This window comes from Balaenoptera ricei, chromosome 1 (assembly GCF_028023285.1).
Source record: "Balaenoptera ricei isolate mBalRic1 chromosome 1, mBalRic1.hap2, whole genome shotgun sequence".
Classification (NCBI taxonomy): domain Eukaryota; kingdom Metazoa; phylum Chordata; class Mammalia; order Artiodactyla; family Balaenopteridae; genus Balaenoptera; species Balaenoptera ricei.
This window is the reverse complement of record NC_082639.1, coordinates 138608414-138635845: the sequence shown is the minus strand read 5'-3', so window position 1 is coordinate 138635845 and position 27432 is coordinate 138608414. Positions and strand designations below refer to the sequence as shown.

The 27432-nt window shown below is 45.8% G+C and overlaps 1 protein-coding gene across 1 annotated transcript in view; it reads left to right on the top strand.

Moving 5' to 3' along the window:
* Positions 1-27432, top strand: part of ASTN1 (astrotactin 1) — a 325861-nt gene that overhangs the window by 137378 nt on the left and 161051 nt on the right. The window contains exons 3-7 of the mRNA XM_059937103.1: positions 15280-15673; positions 17102-17248; positions 18308-18415; positions 22948-23097; positions 24080-24247. Of these exons, the coding sequence (XP_059793086.1) occupies positions 15280-15673; positions 17102-17248; positions 18308-18415; positions 22948-23097; positions 24080-24247 (967 nt within the window). The remainder of the gene's footprint in view (positions 1-15279; positions 15674-17101; positions 17249-18307; positions 18416-22947; positions 23098-24079; positions 24248-27432) is intronic.

The following is a 27432-nucleotide window of genomic DNA, read 5'->3' as shown; positions in this document are numbered from 1 at the left end:
GGCTCACGGGCCCAGCCGCTCCGCGGCATGTGGGATCTTCCCAGACCAGGGCTCGAACCCATGTCCCCTGCATTAGCAGGCAGATTCTCAACCACTGCGCCACCAGGGAAGCCCCCTACCTATCTTTTACATCCTCCCTCAAACATCTCCCCCTGGCCACCTTCCCCAATCTCTCAACCAGAGACCATGGCTTCTTCTTGGTTTCCTGTGGCCAGGCCAACAGGAAAGATTTCTCTGAGCCTCTCTCATGGCTGGTATCTATTTCTATCCAGTGTGTTAGTATTTTGATGAGTCTTTTCTTCTCTACTAGGTTCCTAAATGGCAGGATCTGGTCTGAGTCTGATTCATCTTTATATTTCTTACAGCTACCAGCACAACGCTTCACACAAGAAACATCCCCAGTTGGTGTTTGTGGAATGAATATTATTTGTTTGTATCATGTTTTTTCCCCCTTGGTCCTTACATCTGTCTCTTTCTCCAGCTCTGGCTTCTCTCCCTCAAGCTTCTGACTTACAGATCTATCTGTCTGGATGTCCCACGTGCACTCCGAACAACACAGAACAGATGAAATGTATCATCTATCTTCCCCACCACCCTCTCCACCTCTTGTGTTCTCTCCTCGCTTGGTGCAAGGGCCATCAGCATGGTTACCCAGGTCAGATCCCCTTTCCTCCCTCTCCCTCCTCATTCAATCCAGCACCAAGCTCTGCTCATCTGATTTTCTGAAAGTTTCTAGAATCCCTCTCTTCCTTCCCTCCCCACCACCACCGCTGATACAGGCCCCCATCACCTCTCAGCTGACTGCTGCATGGGTTTTCCACCTGTTCACGCTGCCTTCTGATACCATCCCCTCAAAACTCCCCTCTCGCTACCACCGGGCTGTTCCTAGTAAAATCCAGCTTCGACAATGTCACCTTCCTGGTAAAATGCCTTGAGTAGTTCCTCACTCTGAAGCGTAAATTCCAACATGTTGAACCTCTCATGATCTGACCCTTCTCTTCCATCAAGCCTTGGTGTCCACTCTCCATTCTAGGTGCACTGACCAGCTCAGTCATCTTTCCTGGACCTCCCTTGCTATTTAGTTCATCTGTGATTTCACTAGTGCCATACTTTTGGTGTAAAATGTCTTTTGTCTCCTCTGAGTGGGGTCGCTTCTAATGCCTCTTTAAAATTAGTCCATGACTTCGCCTAGGAGGCGTCCCTGGGCCCCTTCCCTCTAGGGTGGGTCCCTGCCAGTGCACTCCCTGGTGCATATGCCTGCCCTAGCCCTCATCCCTGCAGGAGGCTGCCTCCACTGAGTGTGATCTCCTAGCTAGGAGGGATCGTGTATCTCTGTATCCCAGCCAAGGGCCTGGCCGAAAGAGACTCTGGGAATGAACAGACGACCCTGTGGGGAAGGCCGAGCAAGTCTGCCACCATAGAAAGCTGAGGCTCAAAGAGGCCAAAGGGCCAAATGATTGGTAAGTGGCACTGCTGGGACTGGGGCCCAAGTGCTCAGTCAGGGCCGCTTCCTCTGTGTTGCAAGGCCTTTGGTGGAATGTTCTGCTCAGGGCTCCTCTCTGGTCGTTGGGGTTCCTTTCTCTCCGCTAAACCCTCACCTCTCTTCTTCTCTCCACATAGTCGTGGAAAAGGAACTTAGGGAAGACTGACACACGCACCAGAGCTGGCCAGGTCACAAGGCCATCTCTCTCTCTCTCTCTATCTATATTAAAATTTGGGGGGCTTCCCTGGTGGCGCAGTGGTTGAGAATCTGCCTGCCAATGCAGGGGACACGGGTTCGAGCCCTGGTCTGGGAGGATCCCACATGCCGCGGAGCAACTGGGCCCGTGAGCCACAACTACTGAGCCTGCGCGTCTGGAGTCTATGCTCCGCAACAAGAGAGGCCGCGATAGTGAGAGGCCCGCGCACCGCGATGAAGAGTGGCCCCCGCTCGCCGCAACTAGAGAAAGCCCTCGCACAGAAACGAAGACCCAACACAGAAAAAAAAAAAAAAAAAAAAAATTTGGTTTAACTGACACTAAGCAAAATCACTGTGAAAGATCTTCAGAGTGAGAACTTCAGCTGTGAGTGTATTACATGGCATGGCATGAGGACCAAGGTGGTACCACCTGGTGTTATACAATGAAGAGGCCTCTCCCAGGACCTGAAGACTCGACAGTCCCTGACCCAGACTTCTGGGCAAAGCCAGGCTCCCAGGAATAAAAAAAATCTTGTTCTTTTTTTTTTTTTTTTTTTTTTTCCCCTGTCCTCAGTGGCTGTGTTCATACCTCTGCAGTTTGCAGCCACAGTGCCGTGACCCCATCAATTGTAAAGTGTGCCAAGTGAATCTGATACTAATCATAGGTAAAGTCCTGAAATTTGTGACTGGTTTCCTTTTTTTCCATTAGAGTGAAGTCAGTGTTACAAATGACCTGTAATAAGGTCATTCTCACTCAACTTGTATTCTGGTGAGGCTTCTTGACTGAGAGAGAAAAAAAATGGAGTGACAGCTGGTGCTGGGAGTACATCAAACCCTCGGTGTGCCTGTGGGATCTGCCCAGGGTACAGCCCGCGTTTGTCGTGGTGTGGTGGCAGAGAAAACTGTTCACATTGTTGGTCCTGACGGTGTTTGGCCCTCTTGCTAAGCCAGATTTAATTTCTCCAACTACAGAATGGAGTGAACAAGAACTCCTCCATCCTACCTGCAGTCACTCTGCAGAACTAGACATACAAATGTGAATATATATATACACACATAAATACAAATAATGCTTATATTAATAAAAACAAAAATTAAAGCTTTAGTTTCTAAGAAAAGGGACTTTTTTTACACTCTTCATAAAGCACATATATCGTTCTTCCTATAATTAGGTGCTAAACCGGTGTTTTAAAATGTGATAACAAATGTCTTTGACGTCTCTGATGATGAGACTCTATTCATGCAGAGCTCTGTGGAGGACAGCAAGAACAGTCAGTTCCAAGCACAGGTCAGTTCGTTTTACTAGAAAAGCATCTCTGTCAGCTTAAACGAGCCCTCTGCCATCTCACAGCGGCTTGCTAACGGTACAGAAAGGTACAAGCTAGAATGAAGTTGGGTAGGTAGAAGCCATCATGCTTTCTGAAAACACAGCTAATATCCTCTGGTTGATGGGTCTGTAGCGTGGACCTCCCATTCCTCACTCCCTTGGGTTGAGGAAGCAGACCCCCTACTGTAGCTGACTCCTTCCTGGGAGGCTCTACAGCCGAGGGAGAACCTCAGGGTTGGCCAAGGAGCCAGCTGAGAAAAGCAAAGAGGGCTTCCAGATGGAAGCCTTAATTCTGAGCAGACAGTATAGATATCATGCTATTTGTGCTTTATCAGCTTTGCCAAGGCAGCTGAATGTGCCTCCCTGTAATTAATCAAGCAGTGAGCTGTTTACAGAGGGTCAGTTCTGGGCTGGGCCCTCCGCTAAGGCTGGGACTGTAGAAAGTTTTTAAACCATGGTCTCTGCCTGCAAGTCTAGTCAGAGCTATGATATGGGAAACAGCAGAATCAGGGATTAAAGATTAATTAAGAAAAGCTCTTATATGCTTTAAAAATTGGGAGTGAATGCCATGTCTGAGAATTGGAGTAATCAAAGTAGGTTTCAGGAAGGAAAGGAACTTATGCTGGGACTTATAAGGGTGTGAAGAACTGAGGTAGAAGGAGGGTGAGGAAGGACATGTCGGGGAAGGGAGAGGGCAAAGGCGCAGAGATGGGCATAGACAACCCTGTCACCCTATCCTGTTCTCTCTCTGCCCCTCTCTCCCTTACAATTGAACTGAATGTTAAGAATAGCAAAAAAACTAAATCACTCCTATTAAAAAGTAGAAAAGTGAAACCTCGTGGATGCCATGATATGCACTAAGTTGTAATGATGTTGCAGGCTGGCTGGGAACAACTTCCACAGGGTCAGGAAAACATGCCTGCCCCGGGAACAGGATTATGCATTTGCTGGGTGGATGATGTCTGCCTCATTCAGTTGTCTTGGAAGCACAAACCCCCGACTGTCTTTGTATCATGTGAGTGTCTCTGGCCAGATCAGGCTGACCTGTGGATGCACTTCTGCGTGATCAAGCTGTTGATCAGTAAATCAAAACAATAGCAGAGTTAGGCCTTTTGTCACCTTCCATGGCTGGGATGGGGCAGAGCTGGGTTCAACTTCCAGCTTCCCTTTGCTCTGGCCCATCTTTGCGGGCAAGCACTGAGCTTGCCTCCAAGGTCCTGGGATGTATAACTAGCATCTGGCCGGGAACAAAGTGAGCCGTGGTCAGCTAGTGAAGAAATCAAGCTTACAGGTGACAGGTTCTCTACTTCACCTCATCACCTCCCCCTCCAAAGCCCCAATACAAGAAAGAAGTCCTGGAAAACCAGAAGAACAAAGCTGACAGCACGCAGAGATGGGTGGGTGGGAGGCCAGCGAGGGAGGAGGCAGGGCAGGGAGTTGTTGTGTGTGCATGTGTTTTAAATTAATGATGGGAAGGATTTGAAGACTTGTACAATGACTTTGCCAGCGAAAATGTAATTAGCTGAAGACAACATGCTGCTGATGTTGGAACCGGTGGTTTAATGAAGCCTGCCCTAATGAGAACGTCAGTGTCTTGCTCGGAGATTGCCTTCACAAACAGGGCCTCTTCTCCAGATTTTGTGCTTGATTAGTTCCAGAGAAAGATTGAATTGTAATAATTTTTTTTAACGGGAGAAACAAGAGCCACAGCACTTAGTGTATGGCCCAGGAGGAGACTCTTGACTGTAAGTCTTCCCTCCTCCTCCCCTCTTTGGTGTCAGACAAAGCTTGCTGGTAAGGAGTGAGGGGCTTGGAGGGAGTCTTAGCGTGTGAAACACTAATTGTGTTCGTAGGTCAGTGTCTCCCCCAGTCCTTAATTCCCTTGCCTGTTCCTTTGCTACGGTTCTTCAGCTCTATTATGCATATTACTTGGTGCCAAGATTGAGTCACAGCTGGAGTGTTACAAGAGATGTGACCATGGATGCCCGTTATTCTCCTTAGCATTGTGGGTCAAATAAGTTACAAGTTAGAAGAGCTTTATGAGCAGAAAGCCATGAATAAGAGTTTTGCTAACCTCTGTATTTGATCAGCATTAAATGACTTGCATTGGGAGTGACCATTATCATTGTTAGGGCCCTAATGCAAAACATGACCTGCAGGGTTTCTCCTACCTTTTCCAAATCTGTTGGCCAGCAGTCTTTTGGGTGACCTGACTGATGCAGGTTCTAATTTCCCTGCAAGTGTTCAAGTCCCACATTTTCTCCCCAGCCTATCTTCTACATGTGTTGTTATATTATGGAACACAGCTACTGTTCCTCTTAGGGCTCTGACCCCAGAACAAGGGCTTACAAGCAGCAAAGAGACCTGAGTTTGTGTGCAAGTGTGCCAGGCTATTCTCAAGGAGATAGTTGAGCGCCTGTGCCTGTTGGCCCTAAAGGCATTTGATTTCACTTAGAAAACATCCACCCAAGAACAGATATCTCCGTAAGTTTTCTCTTCCCATGTCAAAACGACAGCCCAGTAAGTCTGGCCGCCCTTGGGACAATTAAATTATTGCTTGAAATTATGCACTTGGTCAACCCAGTGATTACATTAACTGATCAACTTAATTGAAGAAGATTGGGGGCATCTGGGGCAGGCAGTGAAGACAGTACTGAGTGTAGACATTTGAGAATCCTTACTTGCATAACCCTAAGAGTTAGATATAGGAGCAAGACCACCAGGGCTTAATTTGGAGAAGATGGGAAGTTGGGGAATTGCAGCCCAGGCTACAGTGGTGGGCTCCTTTCTACTCAACAAGGTCATAAAACAACATTGTTAAGATCAATGGTTGAGTCTTGGTTTGAGCAAATTATGTAGCCCCTCTGATCTCCTGTTTCGTCACCTAAAAAATGGAAATGGTAATTCCTACTACTTATATCTATTGGTAGGATTAAATAAAATGATACTGGTAGCTCACCATTCACTGTGTTTGGCACACGGTATGTACTTTACAAATGGTTGTTATTATTTCTCCTCCATTGTGCCGATACTATAGGAATAAGGCAGTGTGTGTGTAGAATTGCAGAATAAGGCAGGAATTCAGGGGAGGAATTAAGCATATGTAATGGGATTGCTATAGGAGCTGAGAAATGCTTTTGTAGTGGTATGTAGCTCCGAAATCTTTGCAAAGCTAACCGTCAGCTCTGTAGGATTGTCACCTCTCCCAATCCAGACACTGTGCCATTGGAGGTTCTACTGTGAAAGAAAAACCCTGGCAGGGCTTCTGAATACTTGACTAGACCCTGCCACAGCAGACCTCATGGCAATCATAATGATAAAGTTGGACCTCTGTTTGTGGGACAGAAATATGGTCAAGGCCCGCACCTATGTGAAGGGCCTTCTACCTGTCCCCTCGCAGGCATCTCCTGGATTATGCAGCCTTTAAAGGTGCATCTCAGTTTTTAGCTGGGGAGGAAAAAAGACCTTTTGAAAAAAAAAAAAAGACCTGGTTCAGAGAGTGATATTGATGAATATGTGCCCAAATGAGGGAAATCTTGACATTTTGACACTCTCTCTGTTTTATTCCCAACTTTTTTCATCTGAAGTCATTGGAATTTCCACAGGGCATTGGAATCCCCACAGGGGTCTTGCACAATGTCTGCCCTCAGTTGGTTTTCATTTGCTCAGCCCCAGCTGCTGCCCACAGAGCTGTTAGGTCTCTGAGACCTCCTCTCCTCCCCTTGGGCTGGGCTACCTGACGTCTGGGGAGATGGGAGGAAGAGGGTTTAACAACTCCATTATGTTCAGAGAGAAAGAGGGTTAAAGTCATGCTAATGGTCATTAGCATATACCGTGCCAGCTGCCTCTTCTGTTACTTGTTCAATAATTCCCTTAATGCTTGGTCCTAATGGAGCAGATTATTGTTATTATTTTACTTCATTGAGATCACCTACTGCATAAAAACAAAGGAAAGGGGGAAAATAACGTGGCCAAGAATAGGCATGGAGCATTATCCAGCTGGAGATATTTATTTATTGGCTTCATGCTTGGCTTGTGAAGTTCTGAAGGGCTGGTGCACATGGTCCGTGGAGGGAGCCTGTCTCACGCAGCTCTGCCCATGGGTTGTTGAGACAGCGACCTGGCGTGCTTTTGCTTCCGTGTGGACCCGTTTATCTCCCAGCCTGCCTGTCATGCACAATGCACACATTTGTGCACGTGCATGCACGCACACACCCACACGATGGGTCACACGTGGGGCCAGCCTCTTAACATAGCACTGATTGCGGTCCCATCCATAATGTCTGACTAAGCAGCAGCATGTCTCAGAAATTTTCTAAGTCTACATCTTGAGGGAGTGGAGGACCTCAGCTTTGCCTCTGTTGCCTGATTCCTCACGGCTCTCTCACTCTGCAACAATCTAGGTCAGTCTTTGGAATTAGGGGATCCATTAGGGTAGCCTTGGGCCCGGAAAAGCCAGCCGTGGCAAGCTGCTTCTGTCACCCTGCTTCGTCCAGCTCCACTCGACCTCAGCCTTCTCATTAAGGCAAACGGCAGGTTCCCCAAGCTACTAGTGATCAGAGAGCTCTGAGCTCCTTATGCACAAATGCACTCCCTTGCTTTTTCTTTGGGACAGCAAAGTCAAGCCTCAGAGGTAAGAAAAATCCCAAGAACTAAAAAAGCAGCTCTATAAAAAGAACCTGAAAGAGGACAACTTGAAATAGCCCAGGCTGGCTCCAGCATGCTAGACTGTAGCCACTTTCCCTGCAGAGCTTCAGGCTCTCATTAGCTGAAAATCCTGAAGCCTCACAGGGAAGTTGAAGACAAACTTCCCAGATTAAAGAAGAAAGACAGTGATCAAAACCTAATAGAATCAAAACTTTTAGACCTGGGAAAATAAAAAAAAATTAAAAGCTATAAAGTTGAGTTTCCTCTTGAGAAGAACTTCATGCTTATAGCCTCCTTGGGTTGGGAGGGCCCTCTGATGTCAACCTGCCTAACCTAGGGAGCTCTTGATCTTAGAGTTTTTCTCTTGCTTATATATGGAAGGCTGCCTGGTCCCTATCTTTACCCCCCAAATGGCATTTTAATGAGAGATCTTGGGGGGACATCCTATGTCTTCCCTACGCTTTGGATATTTGGACTTAGAAGGGTGGGGCTGGGGTTCTGAAGCATCTCATGGCAGCAGGCTCCAGTGAGAGGCTAACCAGGCAGGGCAGATCTGTCCCCTGCCAGTGGGATGTGCAATTCACATCAGAAGCCCCAGAGGAATATTGAAGCCTCTTAATTAACGTGGTGGCCTGTGGCAACTGGAAAGCATTTCCACACGATTAAAGACTTCAGCAAACCCCCAAGGGGAGGTAATGTTCCTAATAATTTATAAATTGCACCCACTACTTAATAGGCTTAACCTGTAGCTTTTGTCTTCTGTTTGGGAAGGAGATGGGCAGAGGATAATGGATTTCTGTTCACCAGCCACCACAGAAAAGAGAATCTGCCAGAAGAGCAAACCAAGGGGCTTTCTCTTCGAGTTTAGGGACTCCTGGCAGTAAAAGTATCCTCAAGGTCAAGAATGTGTTAATACAATTTCGATGACATCTTCTGATTTCCAAGGCCTATTGTGCCTTTGGGGAAGCGGGTGGGTCTGCTTATCAGGGCTGCATTGGCTAGCTGGAGTTGATAGCCTGCCTCTGAAGGATCAGTTCCTTGGTCTGTAGTTTCTGGCATTACTGGGCAAGAAGAGCTCACAAATATTTTTTTCCATAATCAGTTTACCAGCTGAGAGCTATTTCCAGTTTGACAGGTATCAGTGTTATAATCAGGAAGTTTCCAATTTGGAAGAGTCAGTGCATTTCTTTTAATCACTTCACTTGATAGATGAAGGCCTGGGATAGGTTCAGAGAGGCTGTGCAACTTGCACAAAGTTGTTCTGGTTAGCTCTGCTATTTTATTGGTGACTTACATGCTATTAGAAACTTACTATAGTTTTCCACTGGGCTCAGAGAAATGTAGGATTGGATGGGACCTTGAAAATCGTCTATTCACCTCATCCATTCCCTACCCCTGGGATATTTGGATCTAGATTAGAAAGCGAGCAGCATTGCCATATGGGCTTACACAGTTTTTCTCCTCTTGGTCTGTCTTCTTTGAAAGCTGGAGAGAGATAGAAATGATCACTGTCATCTGTGAGAGAGGGCATTTGCCCTAGACCTTCGGGCTTTGTTATTGGGGAAAAATAGGTGACAGGCCACCAAACTCATCTATTTTATTCTTGGTTTTTAACCACCATTTAATTCCTTTAGGAATATAATTTGAATTCAGTGTGTCCAGTTGCCTTGAGGGATAATTAATTATGTCTCAGATTCACTCTTCTGGTTACTCCTAGGGCAAAGCTAAGCTTTGAAATGTGAGCTGATTGATTGTCTGCAGCCACTTGACAGATGGTAGCTGGAAACATAATCTCAGCTTTTCCACTTCTCTGCCAAGGGTTCACAAAACCCAGGTGACTCCCTAAACTTTGGTGAAATTTGATAAATATGGATTCTTTTTGTTGGGATTTACTGATCATATGACACTGATTTGGGATAATGTAAGGATTTTACTGGCCCCTGACATTATAGGTTATACCTAGAGTATAACCTCCAGTCCAAATATCTTTACCTATCACAGTTTCTTCTGTTATAAGAAAAGAAGTAATGGCAGGCTATTTCCAGTCCTTGTGATCTGTTTTTATCTTCCTTTTGTGCCTATGTTTACCTTTAAAAACCAAATTATAGAGATTATTTTCTCTAACTCAAATGTAAACCCCATGAGTTCAGGACCTATTCCTTTATTATTCACTGCAGTATCTGCATAACAGTGACCATAAGAAAAATGACTCGCTAAAGTGAGTAAATATCTGTTGAATGATTGAGTAATGAATTGAATGGATGAGTCACATAAGCAACTGACATATAAGCTTTGCTTGCAGGCACATAGATGATGTCCATATTGAAAGATACTCAAAGTTGACCTCCCCTTCTTCCCCGCCTCCCGCCCTCCCTCCTTTCCTCCCTCCCTTCTTTCCACCCTTCCTTCCACAGTTTTTGAACACCTACTTCATGGAAGGCACTAGGATTGACCCTGGAACTTAGCATCCTCTGCTCTCATGAAGTCTATAATCTAGTAGATGAGATCAACAAGCAAATCAGAGATAACAGTACTTTGGTTAGTTATGTGGAAGGTTCTATGGGTGGTTCAGTGATATAGGGAAGAATTGGCTGAGGTTATGTCACTGAACTGACTTTAAAGGACAAGTAAGGGTTAGCTAAGGGAATGAGGAATGACCCAGACCCAGGATGAATACACAGGTCAGATAATGAGACAGTCTTGTGCTTGGCCTGCAAGACTGGGATGAGCATAAAAGGGAAATCTGCCTAGAACTTTCTATCCCTGAGCAATCACCATCAGTGCTATATAAAATATTGTTACATAAGTATTACAAAATCTGCAAATTATCTCACAAACCTCATACTACTCTCTCAGGTAAGTGCCCAAAATGTCAGTTTCATGAGAAAATAAAAGCTGATTTCATTTGTTTGATCTCTGTTAAAGCCAGCAGAAATGATTTATTGATGTTTTTTAAAGAAAAATATATTTTTAAATACCATTTTTTGCAAGCATCTTATTAATAGATGTGGAGATTTCATATACCCCAAACATACTTGTAGATACAAAAATTTTAACAGTTTTGAGGGAAATCAATAGAATAATCAGAAAACTCATGAAAAGATGAATAAAGAGCAAAACAATTGCATATCTTGCTGTCAGTGTTATTTTTTTAATGTTCAAAGTTTGCATTTTGTTACTTCTCACTTGGGTCCAGATGTACCTTAATGGTTTTTCTGTTTGTTTGTTTTGTTTTGCCATAAAAATTCAAGTTAACACATAAATGAAGCACATACTCTGAACACAGCTAGGGTAATGCAGAAGCTCAAAGCAAGGTGTAGGTATAGGAAGAACTCCTGTGCACTTCTTTAAAGCCTGGGAGATCACATTGCCCACTGCGTTTGTCAGTATGCTCATGTTCACATGCCAGGTGGAAGTCTATTTGAATGGGGTTGAATGCTTAGAGGAAGTTTGTTCCTCCCAACAAACTTTCTTTTTTTTTTTTTTTTTTTTTATTAAATATAGTTGGTTTACAATGTTGTGTTAGTTTCAGGTGTAGTAAAGTGATTCAGTTGTGTATATATTATTTCAGATTCTCTTCCATTATAGGTTATTATAAGATATTGAATATAGTTCCTTGTGCTATACAGTAGGACCTTGTTGTTTATCTGTTTTATATATAGTAGTCTGTATCTGCCAATCCCAAACTCTTAATCTATCACTCCCCCCTTTCCCCTTTGGTAACTATAAGTTTACCAACAAATTTTCTTTTGTCAGACAAGAACTCGCCTTGTTCTTTTTGACTTGATTATTAGGAAGCTCCTAGCCCTTCTTGGCCTAGGCTTTCTTTCCATTCATCTGCCACCTCTTGGTTTCATTAGGTTATTTGAAAGAAAAATCCTAGAGCCTCTGTGAGTTTCACTGAAACTGCTTAAAATCTCCGATGGAAGTAGAAGGGTTAAAAATAATGGTAACATCAAAGAACCTTGGTTTATCACAGGAATGCAAAAGCAATCGAATTTGAGCGCTGGATTTGAGTCCTCACCATAGACGGAACATTATCAAAGTGGCTACACCCATGCCTTTTCCCAGTATAGTGGAGGCCCTATACGTAAAGTTCTCCTACCTACTCCCTCCTCACTGGATAGAGCAGATAAGCATTCCAGAGGGATTTGTGTGTAGTGATTTTACAAATTATTATTACAACATATTATTATTATTATTAAATAGTATTACAAATTAATATCATATAACTTATGTATATTATTATTTCGATAATAGTCCACAACTAGTAAGTCATAACAAAGTGTTGTGACATCTGCCATCATTTTGGGTTATAGATGCAGAGAGACTATTCCACAACTTGAGTGCCTGAGAATGTTTTTTCATATGCCTGTGCTGAGTTTCACCTAATGGCTGGAGCTCATTATTGGTAACTGATTATTAAAAAACTGAGGTCATCTGGAGTCCGTGACTCTAAGCAGAGGGAATGTTTTGCTAAAGCAATACTAGAGCTGCTAAATGAACTGGCTTAGCCAAACAAAAACTTGTATTCTAGCTCCCTATGAGTTGTTATTTTTTTAAAAATTAGCATAAAATATTGCTAATTGAGTGTCTAGGCCCCTATGTGGTAAAGGGGATGAACCTAACAAAACAGTACCATGAAAAGAGCAGTGGAAGAGGATCTGGGTGTAGAACCAGTTCTACACTGTTTAGTTTTGTAGTTTCTCTGGGCCTTCATTTCTTCAGAAGAGGAGGGGCTGTGTCTAAAGATTTTCACTGGATCTCACAGTTGAGAGAGAACACAGATTTCTCTGTTGAAATTCAACTAAATTGAGAGTCTAATGGTATCCTCCATGCATGTAGTGGTGTGTGAGGCACAGTCTTATTTTAGCACAGAGACCTTGAAATGCACCTGCTGTCTTTGCCCTGCCTACTAACCTTGAGTCGGACGCTTGAGTGGGTGCTTGGTGCAAGGTCCTTTGTTTACGACAGTGTTTCTTTGTCAGCTAGATGTGCACTTTGAGTAGTTTCTCTTTTTCCTTCGAAAGGTGAGGATGGATTCAGGTGGAATTACCCATATTCTCCTACTCTGTCCTGTTACAATTCATGAGATAGATGCCAGGGTGTATATGTCTCCAGTGAGCAAAGCTCACTCAGGGTGACTGCAGCCTAGTGGTTAAGAAGGTAGGCTCTGGACTGGGAGTCATTTTGGCCCCATTCCAGTCCTATGATTCATTTGCTGTGTGACCTTGCACAAGTTATTCAGCCTCTGTGCCCTAGCCTTTTCAAATGTAAAATGGGGTAATAGTTGACCCTACCTCTCAGAGTTAAAAGTGTAGAACATTTGGGGCAAATGTCTGATACAAAGTAAAAGCCCCATTAACAGACCACTGTCGTTGCTTTATTCCTGTGTAATATGGGGCAGGAACCTATGGCCTGGATCTTATCACAACCCCGTTGTGAGCAACTGAAAGGAGAATCAGAGAGGAAGAGTGGAAGGGGCGCCTGAAGACCTCTCTTCGAGCAGGAAGAATGGTGCTTAAACCATTCCCAGGAGATTGATGTTTATGCCCCCCTTACAGCTCTTTAGGGAATAAAATTACCTCGAGCTTTCACTTGCCTAATTCAATGTCTGACAACTTCCCTCGCTGGGGAAGTTATTCTTTCTGTGTGGCTTAATTACCTATTGTTGCAGTTTCAATTTGGGAAGAAGGAAAGTTAGTGGGTCTGGCTCTGAGATAAAGGGTCTGCCGAAAAACCACTGGGTTGGACTCAAATGCTCATTCTCAGCAAACGGGTGCAGGGCTCAGTTCTGCCCTGTTGAGGTGCCCCAGGGGCTCTCTGTGCACGTCTGCAGGGCTGCCAGGAGGGAGGGATCATGGCTGGCAGAGGTGGCACTTATCAGAGACCTAGGATGCTTGGCTCTGGACTCCCACCCCCACTGTAACCTGAGCAGCTTCACATTCATGCTTTCTGTGTACTTGCTTGAGAGATTTCACCAGGAGAAAGGGTTATGCAGATAAAAGAAAAATTTGAAAACCTGGAGGCCAGTGTGTGTCTCCAAAAAGCCACCCAACATGACAGGTCACTTGACAGCTGACTCTGTTACTTCTTGTCTCAGCTCCTCTGAGCTGCCTGTTGGAAAGCAGCAACATCATGTGTGTGAGTGCGTATGCACGTGCTCCTTTGCTCACAGTGATGGGGGGAGAGGGAGGATAAATGGGAAAATTTACAGGGAGAGGAACTTTATAAATCTAAGATATAATTATTATGAGACTGGAAAAAGCCCCCTCTAATATATTCAAGGGAATCATCTTGACCCAGCATTGTGTGGGCGAGCCCCTGGGAATTAATAGAGGGTTTTCACCTCTAGCCTATATGATGGGGCGGCAGTGATTGAAGCCCAAGACTGAGAGCAGAGCCATTTGGCACACGCCCACCTAATGAAATAGGTTCCGAGGGATATTGACCAAAATAAAGGGAGTGAATACAGATTGTGCACGGGAAGATTTATGCCCACTGAGTGCTGTGCAGCAATGGGCTTGTAAGCCCTTCCCTCCAAACACTGCCCTGGGCACACGTGAAGGCGAGGTGTTCAGCCTCGCTGAGCACTGCATCCTCGTTTCTGACGGACAACTTAGCTGTGTTCAGGCTTTTAAGTAATGGCCTCAGAGGATGGCCCTGGAGTACCAGAAGGTTCAGAAGGAAACTCCTCTGCCAGCCTGAGTCCAGGACGACGTGGGTCTCAGTCCCTTCTCTTGAGCTTAGCAAGAATGGGAACATCACTCAGGACTGTGTGAGTGGGAGAAGCCTGTCTCCTAAAGCAGCAGTGACCCCAAAAGTCATGTTCAAATGATGAGATTTCTCTGCACACTTGGTTGTAAGTTCCTGATGGATGTAAACTTCTCTTCCGATGGGTCTGGTTTTCTCCTGCTCGGGCAATTACTCTGATGGAGACGTTTAAGGTTAGACTGACAGCCTTGACTCCCTGTGATACAATCTATTAGATGTGTTACATAGTTACCTAACTTAGTGCTTACACCACCCTGTGAGGGTGTTTTCCATTATACAGATGAGGAATCTGTGGTATCTTCTCCATTATACAGAATCTGAGGTTTCGAACTTATAGGACTTGCTGATGGTTGGTGGAGGCAGAGTTAGAATCTATATATGATTGATTTTAAGATATGAAAGAGAAAGAAACCAGATGCCATCCCACTGCTAAAAATTGGCCTGAAACCAGCTTTACATATAGCAGATCTGCCTTAAAAAAACCCTCTCTCTTATTTCTGCAGCTGAAATTATGCACACACACACACACACACACACACACACACACATATACATATATACAATCACAAAGACTTCTTTCTTCTTCAAATTGTTTGCTAAGCCAGAAGCAACCATGGATCACTTGAAATGATGCACTGATCATCCCAGTTCCATTTTTCTTTCACCCTGATCACCGATCACAGCAGACTGTCCCTTTGCTGCTGAGTGATGCTTGCTATAAGCGCTTACTGCACCTAAGTGAATGAATGAATTAATGAGTGAGTGATGGATCGTAACAGTGGGAGGGGTGAGGCCCCTTGGTGGGACGAGCTCACCCATCTTCCTGCGTCCACCTGCTGCCCTCTCTTCCCAGGGTGGCATGATAGCGCTGCTGCTGTCCATCTTGTGCCTTGTGATGATCCTATACACTCGCCGGCGCTGGTGCAAGCGCCGCCGGGTCCCCCAGCCCCAGAAGAGTGCCAGCGCTGAGGCTGCCAATGAGATTCACTACATTCCTTCTGTGCTGATCGGCGGGCACGGGCGGGAGAGTCTGCGCAATGCCCGCGTGCAGGGCCACAATTCCAGCGGCACCCTGAGCATCCGGGAGACACCCATCCTGGATGGCTACGAGTACGACATCACTGACCTGCGCCACCACCTGCAGAGGGAGTGCATGAACGGAGGGGAGGACTTCGCCAGCCAGGTTACCCGCACCCTCGACTCCCTGCAGGGCTGCAACGAGAAGGCAGGGATGGACCTCACGCCAGGTGGGTGACTCGTGGGTGACTCGGTCCTTGTCTCAGGGCACTAGGGAGTGGGTAGGGAACAGCTGTTTTCTAATTTCATGGCTGGTTGTCATACATAATGGGATGTGCCAGTGCCCTTTCCCAGGTGGGCAAGAAGCGTAAGCATTTTCCTGAGATGATGGGAGCTGTTTTCTAATATACGAAATCAGAAGAACAAGGGTAAATTGGATCCCTCTCCACTTCCACTTTGCACTGGAAGTAGAGGTACTTTTACATCCAACAGAAGAGTGAGTTAGAGGCTTTTTCATATATAATGAGCAGTCCTCAGGAAAATAGGGATATAGCAGAAAAGATCAACGTGTGTGTGTGTGACATTTTTGTATATAGTATGTTTGTGCGGGCAATTAAATTTTCCATTGAAGTGGAGGGGACAGAGGTATCTTTCTTTTCTATGACTACTGAGACTTTGGCCTGGAGTGTTTTAGTTGTGTTGTCTTGCCCATACCTCTGTGGTCTTTACAAGGGATGTACTTCTTCAGAGAAAATAAAGGAATACAATCAAACTGTTTGACCTCAGATGCTTTGTGCATCTATGAGACACTGGGTGGAAGAGACTTGGATCTAACGTGGCTGAACAAGACCAGAGTCGGTAAAATGCAGAGAGGAAATGACTGTACTTTTCATTTATAGCCTATCTCTCATACTTCTATAAATAACAACTATCTGTAGATAAAACCCCAAGACAATGATCCTTCAAGGAACTGCCCAATTATCTTTGAAGAAGACATTTTGAAACTGAATATTGCTTAAGATATGTGGACTTTCTGTGGGGCTTGAAATCACATCATAGAGGTTTCCATTCTGCTTGTTATCTAGAGAAGATCCTATGACTAGGCATGTCTTAATAAGATTTAAAGTCTAGACATTCCTTGAGACTAGGGGATGTGTCTTCAATATCTCATATATTCCATAGCACCTGCCATAGTGCTAAGCCCACCAAGTAGCCATATGATTAGAGACTCAGGGAGCAGGCAGATAGCACAAATACGTGAGAGAGCTGGACGTCAACAATAGGGAACGGAGCAGACTGGGATGAAAGAGAGGGGGCAAGTTCTGCCTGAATGTGCCCAAATTCAAATTTCTGTGAAACTCTGTGCTGACCAAAGGAAAGAAATCTGCAGTCTGTATCTCACCAAACGGCCACACGTGGTGACCCTATCAATACAGAATTGGTTGAATTGGATTTCCTTCCTTCACCCCTTCTCTCATAACTCTGTAGTCCCCTAGAAATGAAAAAGAAGCATTTCAGTCTCTGCCAGTCTCTCACTTTAAAGCTTTCATATTTCAGTTTCTGTGAAACCCCATCTACTTGGTTCATGCAGATTTCCTTGCTCTCACTTTCTTTGGCCTTTTCTCTTAAAGTTTCTGCCTTGGCCTTTCCTTATACAGGAAGCGACAATGCCAAGCTGTCGCTGATGAACAAGTATAAAGATAACATCATTGCTACCAGCCCCGTGGACGCCAACCACCAGCAGGCCACTCTGCTTTCTCACACCTCCAGCAGCCAGAGAAAGAGGATCAACAACAAAGCAAGAGGTACCCGCGTCCGGTGTTAGGGCTTGAAGGTGGCTTCCTTAATATCAGCAGAGGCAGGGCCGTTAATATCCTTGACCCCCTCACTCTCTGACACGGCTAGAGGGGCTGTGTTTGGTCGCAGTCTTTCTACAGGCCTGTTGTGTGTTACTTCAACAAATTTAAATGTATGCACACCTTTTGAGCAAGTCATTTTAACAATGAGAATTTATCCTTAGTAAATAATAATTGGACAAGTGTGCAAAGATGTGTGTAAAAGGCTGTTCATCCCAGCGTTGTTTAAAAGAGCAAAAAATTGGAAGTAGCTTAAATGTCCATCAGTGGGGAATTGCTTAACTACCTGCACATCTGTCTCCCGTCCACTGGCTTAAGATGATACTATAGATCTATACTTGTTAATATGGAAAGTTGCCCACCCATCTATTAAATGGGGAAAAATGAGGTTGTAAAATAGAAGGTACAGCAGAATGCCATTTTTAAGGGGAACTTAAAAAACCTTTATCTGCTTCTGTGTCAGAAAAAAGATGGAGAGTGTATTCATCAAATGTTAACAGAGTCTTTCTCTGACTTGGAGGATTTAGAGGACACCAGCGTTGTTCCTTTTAAACATTTGGGGGTCTTCTGTTTATTCTTTTTTCTCTTTTTCACATTGAATATATATTAATCCTAGAACCAGTTAAAAAATACAACATAGATATTAAGACATATAGACATATGCCCCTTAGGACATAATTCCAGCCTCTATCAACCAGAATCACGACGTGTAATGAGGGAAATTTCCCTTTCTTCCTTTTCCACGTACCGTCCACGATGGTCCTCTCTGGCAGGTGGCTCTCCTCAGTAGGAGCATGGGCTGGGTGGATGTAGGGCTCTAGTGATGGCTGTCATGTCAAGGTCTCCTTCTCCAGTAAATCTGTGTGTCAGGAAGCTCCAATCCCTGTGGCTACTCCTCCCAGATTGTCAGTCACCCTGCTCGTGTTTTCCTCTTGAACTTGCCCAATGATTTGGTGTCATGAAGACAAAACTGAAGACATTGCTTTTGCCCTTGTCTTTTCATTACAGCTGGTTCCGCCTTCCTGAACCCTGAAGGGGATTCTAGCACAGAGGCAGAAAATGACCCCCAGCTGACCTTTTACACTGACCCCTCGCGGAGCCGAAGGCGCAGTAGAGGTAGGAAGGATAGAGGGGCAAAGTGGGGTGAGAGGGGCCATGGGGCGGGGAAGGCAGGGAGCTACAGAGGTGCTGGGTCGGGGAGGGGGCTCTGTGGACCAAAGCCAGTGTCCGCAGGAAGAATTCTTGGACCAAACTTGGTGTTTCCTCCTAAGGAAGAAAGAAGAGCCTAGAGTGGAAAATTTCAGAGAATCATCTCTCCCAGATAATGGCACTCTCAAACAAGTTTCCAAGTTGTTTGAAAGGCTATTTCTTGGTCAGAAGACTCTCAATTCCTTCTGGAAGCCTCGGGAGTCATATTTTGCTGTTTAGACACAGGAAATAAAGTTGATAAAGTGTGTTATACGTGAAAAAATGGACAGCGTATTTACCCTTGCTTACCCAGCCATCCTGGGATTGAGTGAGGCAGAGCTTGGGGGGGTGGGGTAGTTGAGGAACGATCTGTGGCCTGAAAAACATGTGTAGTGGTTTTTGACCTTTAATCCCCTGCCCAGCAGAATCACAGGACCCCCAGGGCCCAAGTCCCCTCCCTTCTCCTGGCAGGGCCCAGGTTGGTTTGTTCATTCTTCTCAGTGTTGATAGAGTTGTCCTTTCACGCAGCCACGGTCTGTGACTCTCCACCCTGATGTTCAGTGGCTTCAGGCGTGGCTATTGCAGCTGTGGCTACCAGTGCCTGTGACTTTGTGGTCTCACCATCATTACTGAGGGAGGTCTGTGTCCAGGCACCAAAAAAGCTTCAGCATTTACTTGCTGTGTGATATTGGATAAAGACAACAACATCTCTGAGCCTCGGTTTCCTCACGTATTAAATGGGTTAACAATACCTCATGCATAGGGCTTAATTATATTAAAATGTGCCTTTTTGGTGACTGTCAAGGCCCTATGAGATCTCTATTGTGTTGCTGTTAGAACTCTCCACAGTGCAGCCTTGGGTTTCTACAGCACTTCATCTTAAAGAATTTTAGACAGGGGCCCCTTGAGATACAATGGAGGGTATTTGAGTGATGTCATCTTGTGTGATAGTCAATAACATTTTCCCCAACCAGTAATCAACCAATGCCCCCTCAAAAGACACCTCCCTTTTGGCTCTCTCCCACCTCCATTTGAGTTCTTGACATACTGGGGAATTCTTCTCAGAGACTGAAGGAAGCCCTGTTAATTCCTCAGTTCCAGTTCTGCAGGCTCTGCTGCTATCAGTACAGAGGTTCTTTCCACCACTTTTCTCAAGAGATCAGTGGGGCTCTGGGTCGCCTAATCTCTGGTGCCCCAGTATCCCTGAGGTGAGAATGTTGACTCTTGATCCTCATTACATATTTATACACAGCAGAGAGTCGTCCTAGGCCCATCCACCCTAGGCCACAGCAAAGCAGGGTGGGTTCTGCTTTAATAAAATCCCGTTTAAGAAAATCTATAGTAATGAATTAGAATGAGCTTCTTTGCAGCATAAAATTGTTACCTTTAAATACCAAGCTCTCCTAGTGCATCAACTGTTTACTGCTTTTAACTAGACTGTAAGCTTCTTACGGATGGGCATGTCTAATTTATTTTTCCAAAGTGCCTAGTGAGGGATTTTGCCTATAATAGATGCTTGCCAGTGTTTGTTGAATTGAACTGGATACATCAATCAGGCCAGCAGGAAATTTTATAACCCACCCGCCATGGGTCAGGCTTTGTGATCAGAAGTAGAAACATGAAAACATGGCACAGTGATAAGGCTTAATTTAATAATATAAATAAAGTAAAATGAGTACTCAGAAGAGAGAACAGTTAATTCTACCTGGCAGCAAAAGGAGGCAAAAAGGGAGAAAATAATTAGGCTTGGGTTATATACAATGCATAGAATTTCTTGAAAGAGGAAAATCTAGGGGAAGGGCATTTCAGTAGAGGAAAAGAGCAGATACAAAGCCTTGAATGCACAAAAGAACGTGGCATTTTCAAGCAAGTAAAAGGAGTTCAATGTGGTAGTTGTAATCCAGGATTTGAATATATAGGCACACAGGGATAGGAGGGATGGGGCTGGATAACAGGCTAGAGGACCAGTGCATGCGCGATGTTAATGGGTTTGCACTTGGTTCTGTAGGTCAGAGGGGACCACTGGAAATTTTGAAGTCAGGTAGAGATGCTGGATGATGGGTTGATGATGCAGAAGGACCAGAGAGACAAGAAGCAGAGCAGCAAGTCATTGCCATCACAGGAGAGCAAGCGCCTGTAAACAGTGACTACACTGTGTGAGAAGGGCTGTAACAGCAGGGTGCACAGGGCTGGAGGAACAGCAAGGAATGAGTGAGAATCGGTTCTTGAAGGTTTCAGGGAAGTGTTTACAGGGAGATATTGTTTGAGCTGAGACTCGAAGAGTAGGTGTATGCCAGGCTGACAAGGTGACAAAATGGTATTTTGTGGAGGAGGAAATAATAGTGCAGAGTCACAGGGACATAAACAATAATTGTCTAGTCAGAGAGCAGTAAATAGTTTACTAGAATCAAGCTTCTGGGGCAGCCTGTGGTCTGCTTCGGAAATAAGGCTGGAAGATCAGGAGATCTTCCTTGACTGAAGGACTTGGACCTGACACTTCAGTTGGAGTCATTGAAGGTTTTTTAAAGAGCAAAGCCCTGGTCTGCTCTGCTTCGTGAACGATCCCTCTAAGGCAGCGTGGAGGATAGGTGAGAGCAGGGGGAGGTTGAGGCAGGGAGACTGGGTGGATGGCTGTTGCCATAGTCCAGGGGTGAGATGATAGACCGAGGTTGGGATGCAGAGGATGGAGCAAGAGAAATTTTGGACACAAAATGAAAAATGATTTAATGGCATTGGTGGGGGATGGGTGTGGCTTATGAAAGAGAGGGAAGAGATAGACATGATGGCGTTTGGGGGCTTGAGGACCCAAGTAGACGGCAGTGCCATTCGCTGGGCAGTGGAAATGGTAGGGAGAGCAGGGCTGGAGGGAAGGTGCAGAGCCCAGTCTTGGATATCGCATTTGAGTGCCTGAGGGCCATTCGGGTGGTGGACCTGGGCGCTGCTCAGGCCTGGTATGGGCTGGAGGAAGAAATGTGTAAGTGTGGGAAATAGACTCCGTGTTGAAAGGGTACTAACATGAATAGAAAATCTCCAGGTAGCAAGGGACAGGGGATCCAGAGGTCGCCTGCCACCCTGCAATCACTCCCTCTCAGCTATTGCCAACACACCCACTCAGGGAACCTGCTCCCAGAAAAGATGTGTGCAGCCATAGACCACATCTTTCCCCGTGTTCCTGAGAACGGCAGTTGCAAAGACTCCACTGGACCCAGAGATTGAATAGTGAATTGTCTAGGGGCTGTAGCCTCACTGGATCTGTGTGTTGATTCCAGCTCCCCTCCTTAGTAGCTGCTTGACCCTGGACATGCCCTATAGCCTCTCTAACGCACTGTTTCTGTGGGAGCTGCCTCATCAGGCTGTGTCATCGTTAAATGATATGCCCAGGTATAAGACACGTAAGACACCTGATATGTCAGGTGTAAGGTGCCTGACAGGTAATTACACTTATTCATAAGTGTTAACTATCTCTATAAGGTTAATCTCTTTGAGACTTATTTTCCTTATCTATAAAGTGGGTAGTTACTGTACAGACTCATAGATTTATCGTAAGGAAGCAAATATTTAAAATAATGTATGTAAAACAGCACGTTGTCAGCCATAATAGATGCCTTTCATTGCTATCAATAATAAATATTAACAAAGACTGTAAGAAAATTCCAAAATATTCATACATTTTGTTGGCAGCTTGCTTTGCTTTCTTGCTTTCCCACATCTGTTCTGTTTCCATGTGAAAGGTCCCTCTTCTTACTACCATTTTATCCTCTCCACCAAAACCAAACAAACACCCCCAAAACCTCCCTTCTTAGCCCTGTCCCCAGCTACTTGGAAGTGTTTCTTATCCCTCAGCTTTCATATTTTCTCCCTAAGCTTCCATCTATAGCCTAACCCCAAGGACTGCAGGACTCGGGAGAGCCTTCTGGTGTGACAACATCTTCTACTTGCATAGAGCAGACGTTCCTTGTTTTCCTCCTTCCAAGCCCTAGACTGTCACCCACAGAGTAGGTGAGAGGTAGTTTGAGCCCCAGGAGTGGAGGAGCTGGTTTGTGAGAGCGCCCTCTGTGGAAAGCCATGGGAAGTGCAGGGAGTTCCAGCGTAGGGGTAAAAGCATTCCCACCACCCTTGGGCAAGAGGTTGGAGCCCTGCCAGGCGAGTAGAGGGGGACAGTGCCCTCCTTTATGATTTCTCTTGTGACCTGGCCCAGGAGGCATGCAGAGGACTCGCTCACAGCTGACCATTGTTGACTCTGAGGGCCACCAGTGGCCCAGTCCCCTCTGACACCAGGCGATGACATGGTGTTCCATGAGGGTGAAAGTCACTGAGCTCACGCACTAGACACATTTCCCACCTGGGCTGGGTTTGCCAGCTGCCTCCCCTGTTTTCCAGGTTGGGCAGCAAAAGGCTGAGATGGCCCTTCACTACCAAGATTTTTACCATCAAGTGTCCCGCTTTTGCCTTATTTTCAGTGGGCTCTCCCCGAAGTCCTGTGAATAAGACCACCTTGACGTTGATCAGCATCACCAGCTGCGTGATCGGCCTTGTGTGTTCCTCTCACGTCAGCTGCCCTCTCGTTGTCAGAATCACCCTGCACGTCCCCGAGCACCTGATCGCTGATGGTAAGTCCACCCCTGAGGATGCCACCTCCTCCCCCTCCCCCGAGAAGAATGTTTCAGGGTGGGCAGGGAAGATACAGACAAGCCAGGGGGCCCTGTTACCTGTTAGTGAGGAAAAAATAAACCCGGATAAGAAAGACTTAGGACAAAGTTAGATTGTCCACTGATGAAATCAGAAAGCAGGTTAAAAAAAAAAAAAAATGAACAGATCACCTCCTCTTTTCTATGCCCATTTCCCTTTTCTGTTTGTTTTTAATTAAGCACCTGTCTTTGTGGATAAATGCAGAACATACTGGCTATAGGTAGATAGACACCAAGATTCTCTTAGCCTCTGAATGGGGAAAAGCTAAGTGGAGTAGTAGAATGTTTAAGCATTCGCCACGTTTCCGTTTGATATGCCTGGTGAGAAATTCCTAATTGCAGTAACTTGCTATGAGCCTAGAACTCTGAAGCAATAATTTACTTTCATCCAGGGGGACCCTGATATAATGAGGGAATAATATACATTCTGAGAGTCCCTGAATTAGTTAAGCCCAGAGCACCTAATTGACTTGTTAATGTCTGTTCTCTTGGTTGCCGTAAGGCTGAAAACAGGTGGGGATTATCTGGAGTGTTGGAGGGCCTGCTATTTATTTCATGGCAACTGAAGACAGGCAGCAGGTCTCTGTTCCTTGGATGACTGCCAGGGTCTGATGGAGCCGTGCCACGGCCATCACAGAGCTGCTCTGTCCCTGTATCCCTTGGGTCCACCCTAGTAGACATGGGATGGGACAAGGCAGCAGGGGATGATATGGCGGGAGATCCAAGTGGTGGCCGGGCCTCCATCTGCTGACCCCTTGCTCTGTGACTCATGACGGGCCAGGATTGGTAGAAGTAATGACCTCGGGTTGGGGCTAATCTGCAGAGCATCGCTCAGTCTGTCTTCAGTAACGTGTGTGTGTGTTGTGGGCACACACGGGCATGCCTCCTCTCTCTCCCCCTGCAGGGAGCCGCTTCATCTTGCTGGAGGGGAGCCAGCTGGATGCCAGTGACTGGCTGAACCCTGCCCAAGTGGTTCTCTTCTCTCAGCAGAACTCCAGTGGGCCCTGGGCCATGGACCTTTGTGCCCGGCGGCTCCTGGACCCCTGTGAACACCAATGTGACCCCGAAACTGGTAGGCGGGAGCACCGGGCAGCGGGTAACTGTCAGAGTTCATGCCTCTTGCAACTACCCCTCAAAATCCAGGCCATCCGTCCCAACTGACCCATTACCATTGGGAGCCAAGACTGTGCAAGCTGGCAGCATGTGGTTGAGCCCCTGAGCTGGCTGGCTTAAAATGTGCGGTCATCTTCTGGCAGAAGCCTTGGAAGCCTCCTAACTGTAGCCCCAGGCCAGACAGATCAGCTCAGGATGACCTCCACAGCCCATGTGCCCTCCAGTCAGGGTATCAGCCAAGGGGGCTAAACTTTTATGCATGTTTATTGTAGAAAATATGGGGGGGCTTCCCTGGTGGCGCAGTGGTTAGGAATCCGCCTGCCAATGCAGGGGACATGGGTTCGAGCCCTGGTTCGGGAAGATCCCCCATGCTGCAGAGCAGCTAGGCCCGTGCACCACAACTACTGAGCCTGCGCTCTAGAGCCCGCGCGCCTAGAGCCGGTGCTCCGCGAGGAGAGAGGCCACCTCAATGAGAGGCCTGCGCACGGCAATGAAGAGTAGCCCCCGCTCACCGCAACTAAAAAAAGAAAGCCCACGCACAGCAATGAAGACCCAACGCGGCCAAAAATTAATTAATTAATTAATTTTAAAAAGGAAAATTAGAAAAGCTTATAGAAGAAAATGATAATCATCTATAATTCTATCTCCTGCAGAAATAATTTTAAAATTTTAATGTCTTTCCTCCCTTCCTATCTTTTATCTATGCCTGATTCTTAGAGGCTTGTAAGCACACTAAGTCCAGTAGAGTTTTCTTGAGTTTTTTCACTTAACATTCTATCATGGGAATTTTCCAGAACCACTAAATAATCCTTAATAACGTAATTCTAATGGCCATTTGGTATTCCACTGTATGTCTATATAATAGCTCATTTAAATAGTCCCCTATTATTTGACATTTAAGACGCATTAAATTTTTAATTTTTACAAACACTACTAAAATGAATATCTTTCCACATAAATGTAGGGCATGTTTGAAGTTATTTTATTCAGATAAATCTTAGAAGAGAGATGACTAGGTCAAAGGGTATAGCCATCTTTCAGGCCGTTATATTATCCAGGGGGGCTGGGGCTGCTCTGAGAGAGGGGGTTTGAATTCATACACAGCATGTACTGGGGCGCTCTCAGTGCTTCTTGAGCTCCAAGATATCCAGGAGTATGGATCCTTCATCCCACGTTGCTTTGCCCTTTCATTGTAGCAGGGGTTCCTCTATGGTAGTCTTTATAAAGACCTATTTCCAGTAGGTTCAGTACCACAGATAGCTCCTTCCCAGAGGAGTGGTAAGATGCCTAAGAACCAAGGAAGGGGAGGTACTGATGTCTAAGATCCCCAAGTGAAACATTGTTGGAGTCTAAGGCCAGCTCTTCCAGCTCTCTGTACCTCACTTACAGCCCCTCCTCCTCCTCCACACACACACACACACACACACACACACACACACACACACACACACACACAGATGCATCTTTTTAAGGTGCCGGGGTAGAAGGATATTAGTAGAGGTTGACTCCAAGAGATCTAGCTGTTACTTCTGTTACAGTGCATTGCTGTAGCTCTCTGGGGGAGTAACAGGTAACTGCAACATCTAAAGCTCACCTTCGTAGGTCTAAAAGTTGTTGTTACGAGGGCCCATAACAGAGATTCTAGGTCCCCCTATGAAGGAGAAAGTACAGCATTTTAAACATCTGATATCTAAGACTGTGCTTACTTGCTGCTCCTCCCACGCTGTCAGGCAAACACCAAACTAGACAGATGGGCCGTGCACCATGCCCAAAAGCCAGTGGGCTCGGGAGAGAAAAGCAGGCTCGTCTCAGAGGTGGGGCCTCTCCATGCAACTGAGCTAGTCTCTGGTCCCCTCTGACTTGGATTAGGAGACCCTGGACCATCTCACTTGTTAAACTTACTTCTGAGAGAAACGTGATCTCCAGAGGGCCTTGGAAGCTTCACCTGAGGTTTTAAAGAACAGGAAGCACTTTGAATTACAGGTGGAAAGAAGGATTGGTGTTTTAAGCTTGGAGGGTCTTAGAGATAAACTCCTCCTTCCTTTAGGTCAATGCTCAAATTCCCCAAGAAGTTACACGACTTGCCCGAAGTCCCACAGCTACCTAAGGCAGAGTCGGTGTTCTATCTACCATGAAATCAGAGCAGAAGTGGGATTGTAAAGCGTTGCTTAATTCCCCCAGACAGGTCAGAGCCAACGTATTTGTCACTGTGACACTATTCAAGCAATCACCGTTGCTAAGCATCACTGTTTCCTGAGCCAGAAGCTGAAGAACCTGCTTGTCCATAACAAAGCTCCCATTACCTCTTCAATCCCTCCTGGATATCTCATTTCTAATCCTTACTGAAAATGACTTTGGGAAGCCCCTCCCCTGCTAGTGACTTCCCAGTGTCTGTGACAATTAATGAATTTCCAACTGGAAAGCCAGAGAGGGAGATTAAAAATAAGAACCCACCGCAGAACTAAGGTGCGACATCTTCATTCCGGGGTAGCCGCTGAGAAATGATACTGCAAGGACTTCCATTTTCATTAATGCTGGGGTTGGAAACCCTCCCCCTTCCTGCCCTGCTTCTGTCTGTGCCTGGGATGATGTGGTCATCCCACATGCTCATCAGTAAGAAACTTTATCGCCTCCCACACTCCATCCTAAAGCCTTTCTCCAAAGAGCTGAGTGTGGGCATTGGCTGCAAGTCAAGTCGACGTTATTTTTGCAGTCCTCCAGCTAACTCACTTGGAAATGTCATAGTGTTGGGACATGTGCTTTCCCAGCCATGCCGAGGGGTCTGCCCACATGGATGGGTGGAACTGTGCAAGTGCACGTGTATAGTTTTTCACACATGCAAACAAACACACAAACACAGGCGCTCAGTCCCTGCAAAGGAGCACCCTCCAGTGCCTGAAGCTCTCCTCAGGCATCCTTCCAACGTGTTTCAAACTTCAGTGTGTGTTTACTCGTCACCTGCACAGAGGTCCAGAGTACCAGGTATGGTAGGAGGCATAATGAGCCCCCAAAGATGTTCACGTCCTAATCCCCAGAACCTGTGAAAATGTTACGTTACCTGGCAAAGAGGAATTCAAGTTGCAGGTGGTATTAAGGTTGCTAGACAACTGATCTTAAAATAAGGGGAGTATCTAGATTAACCAG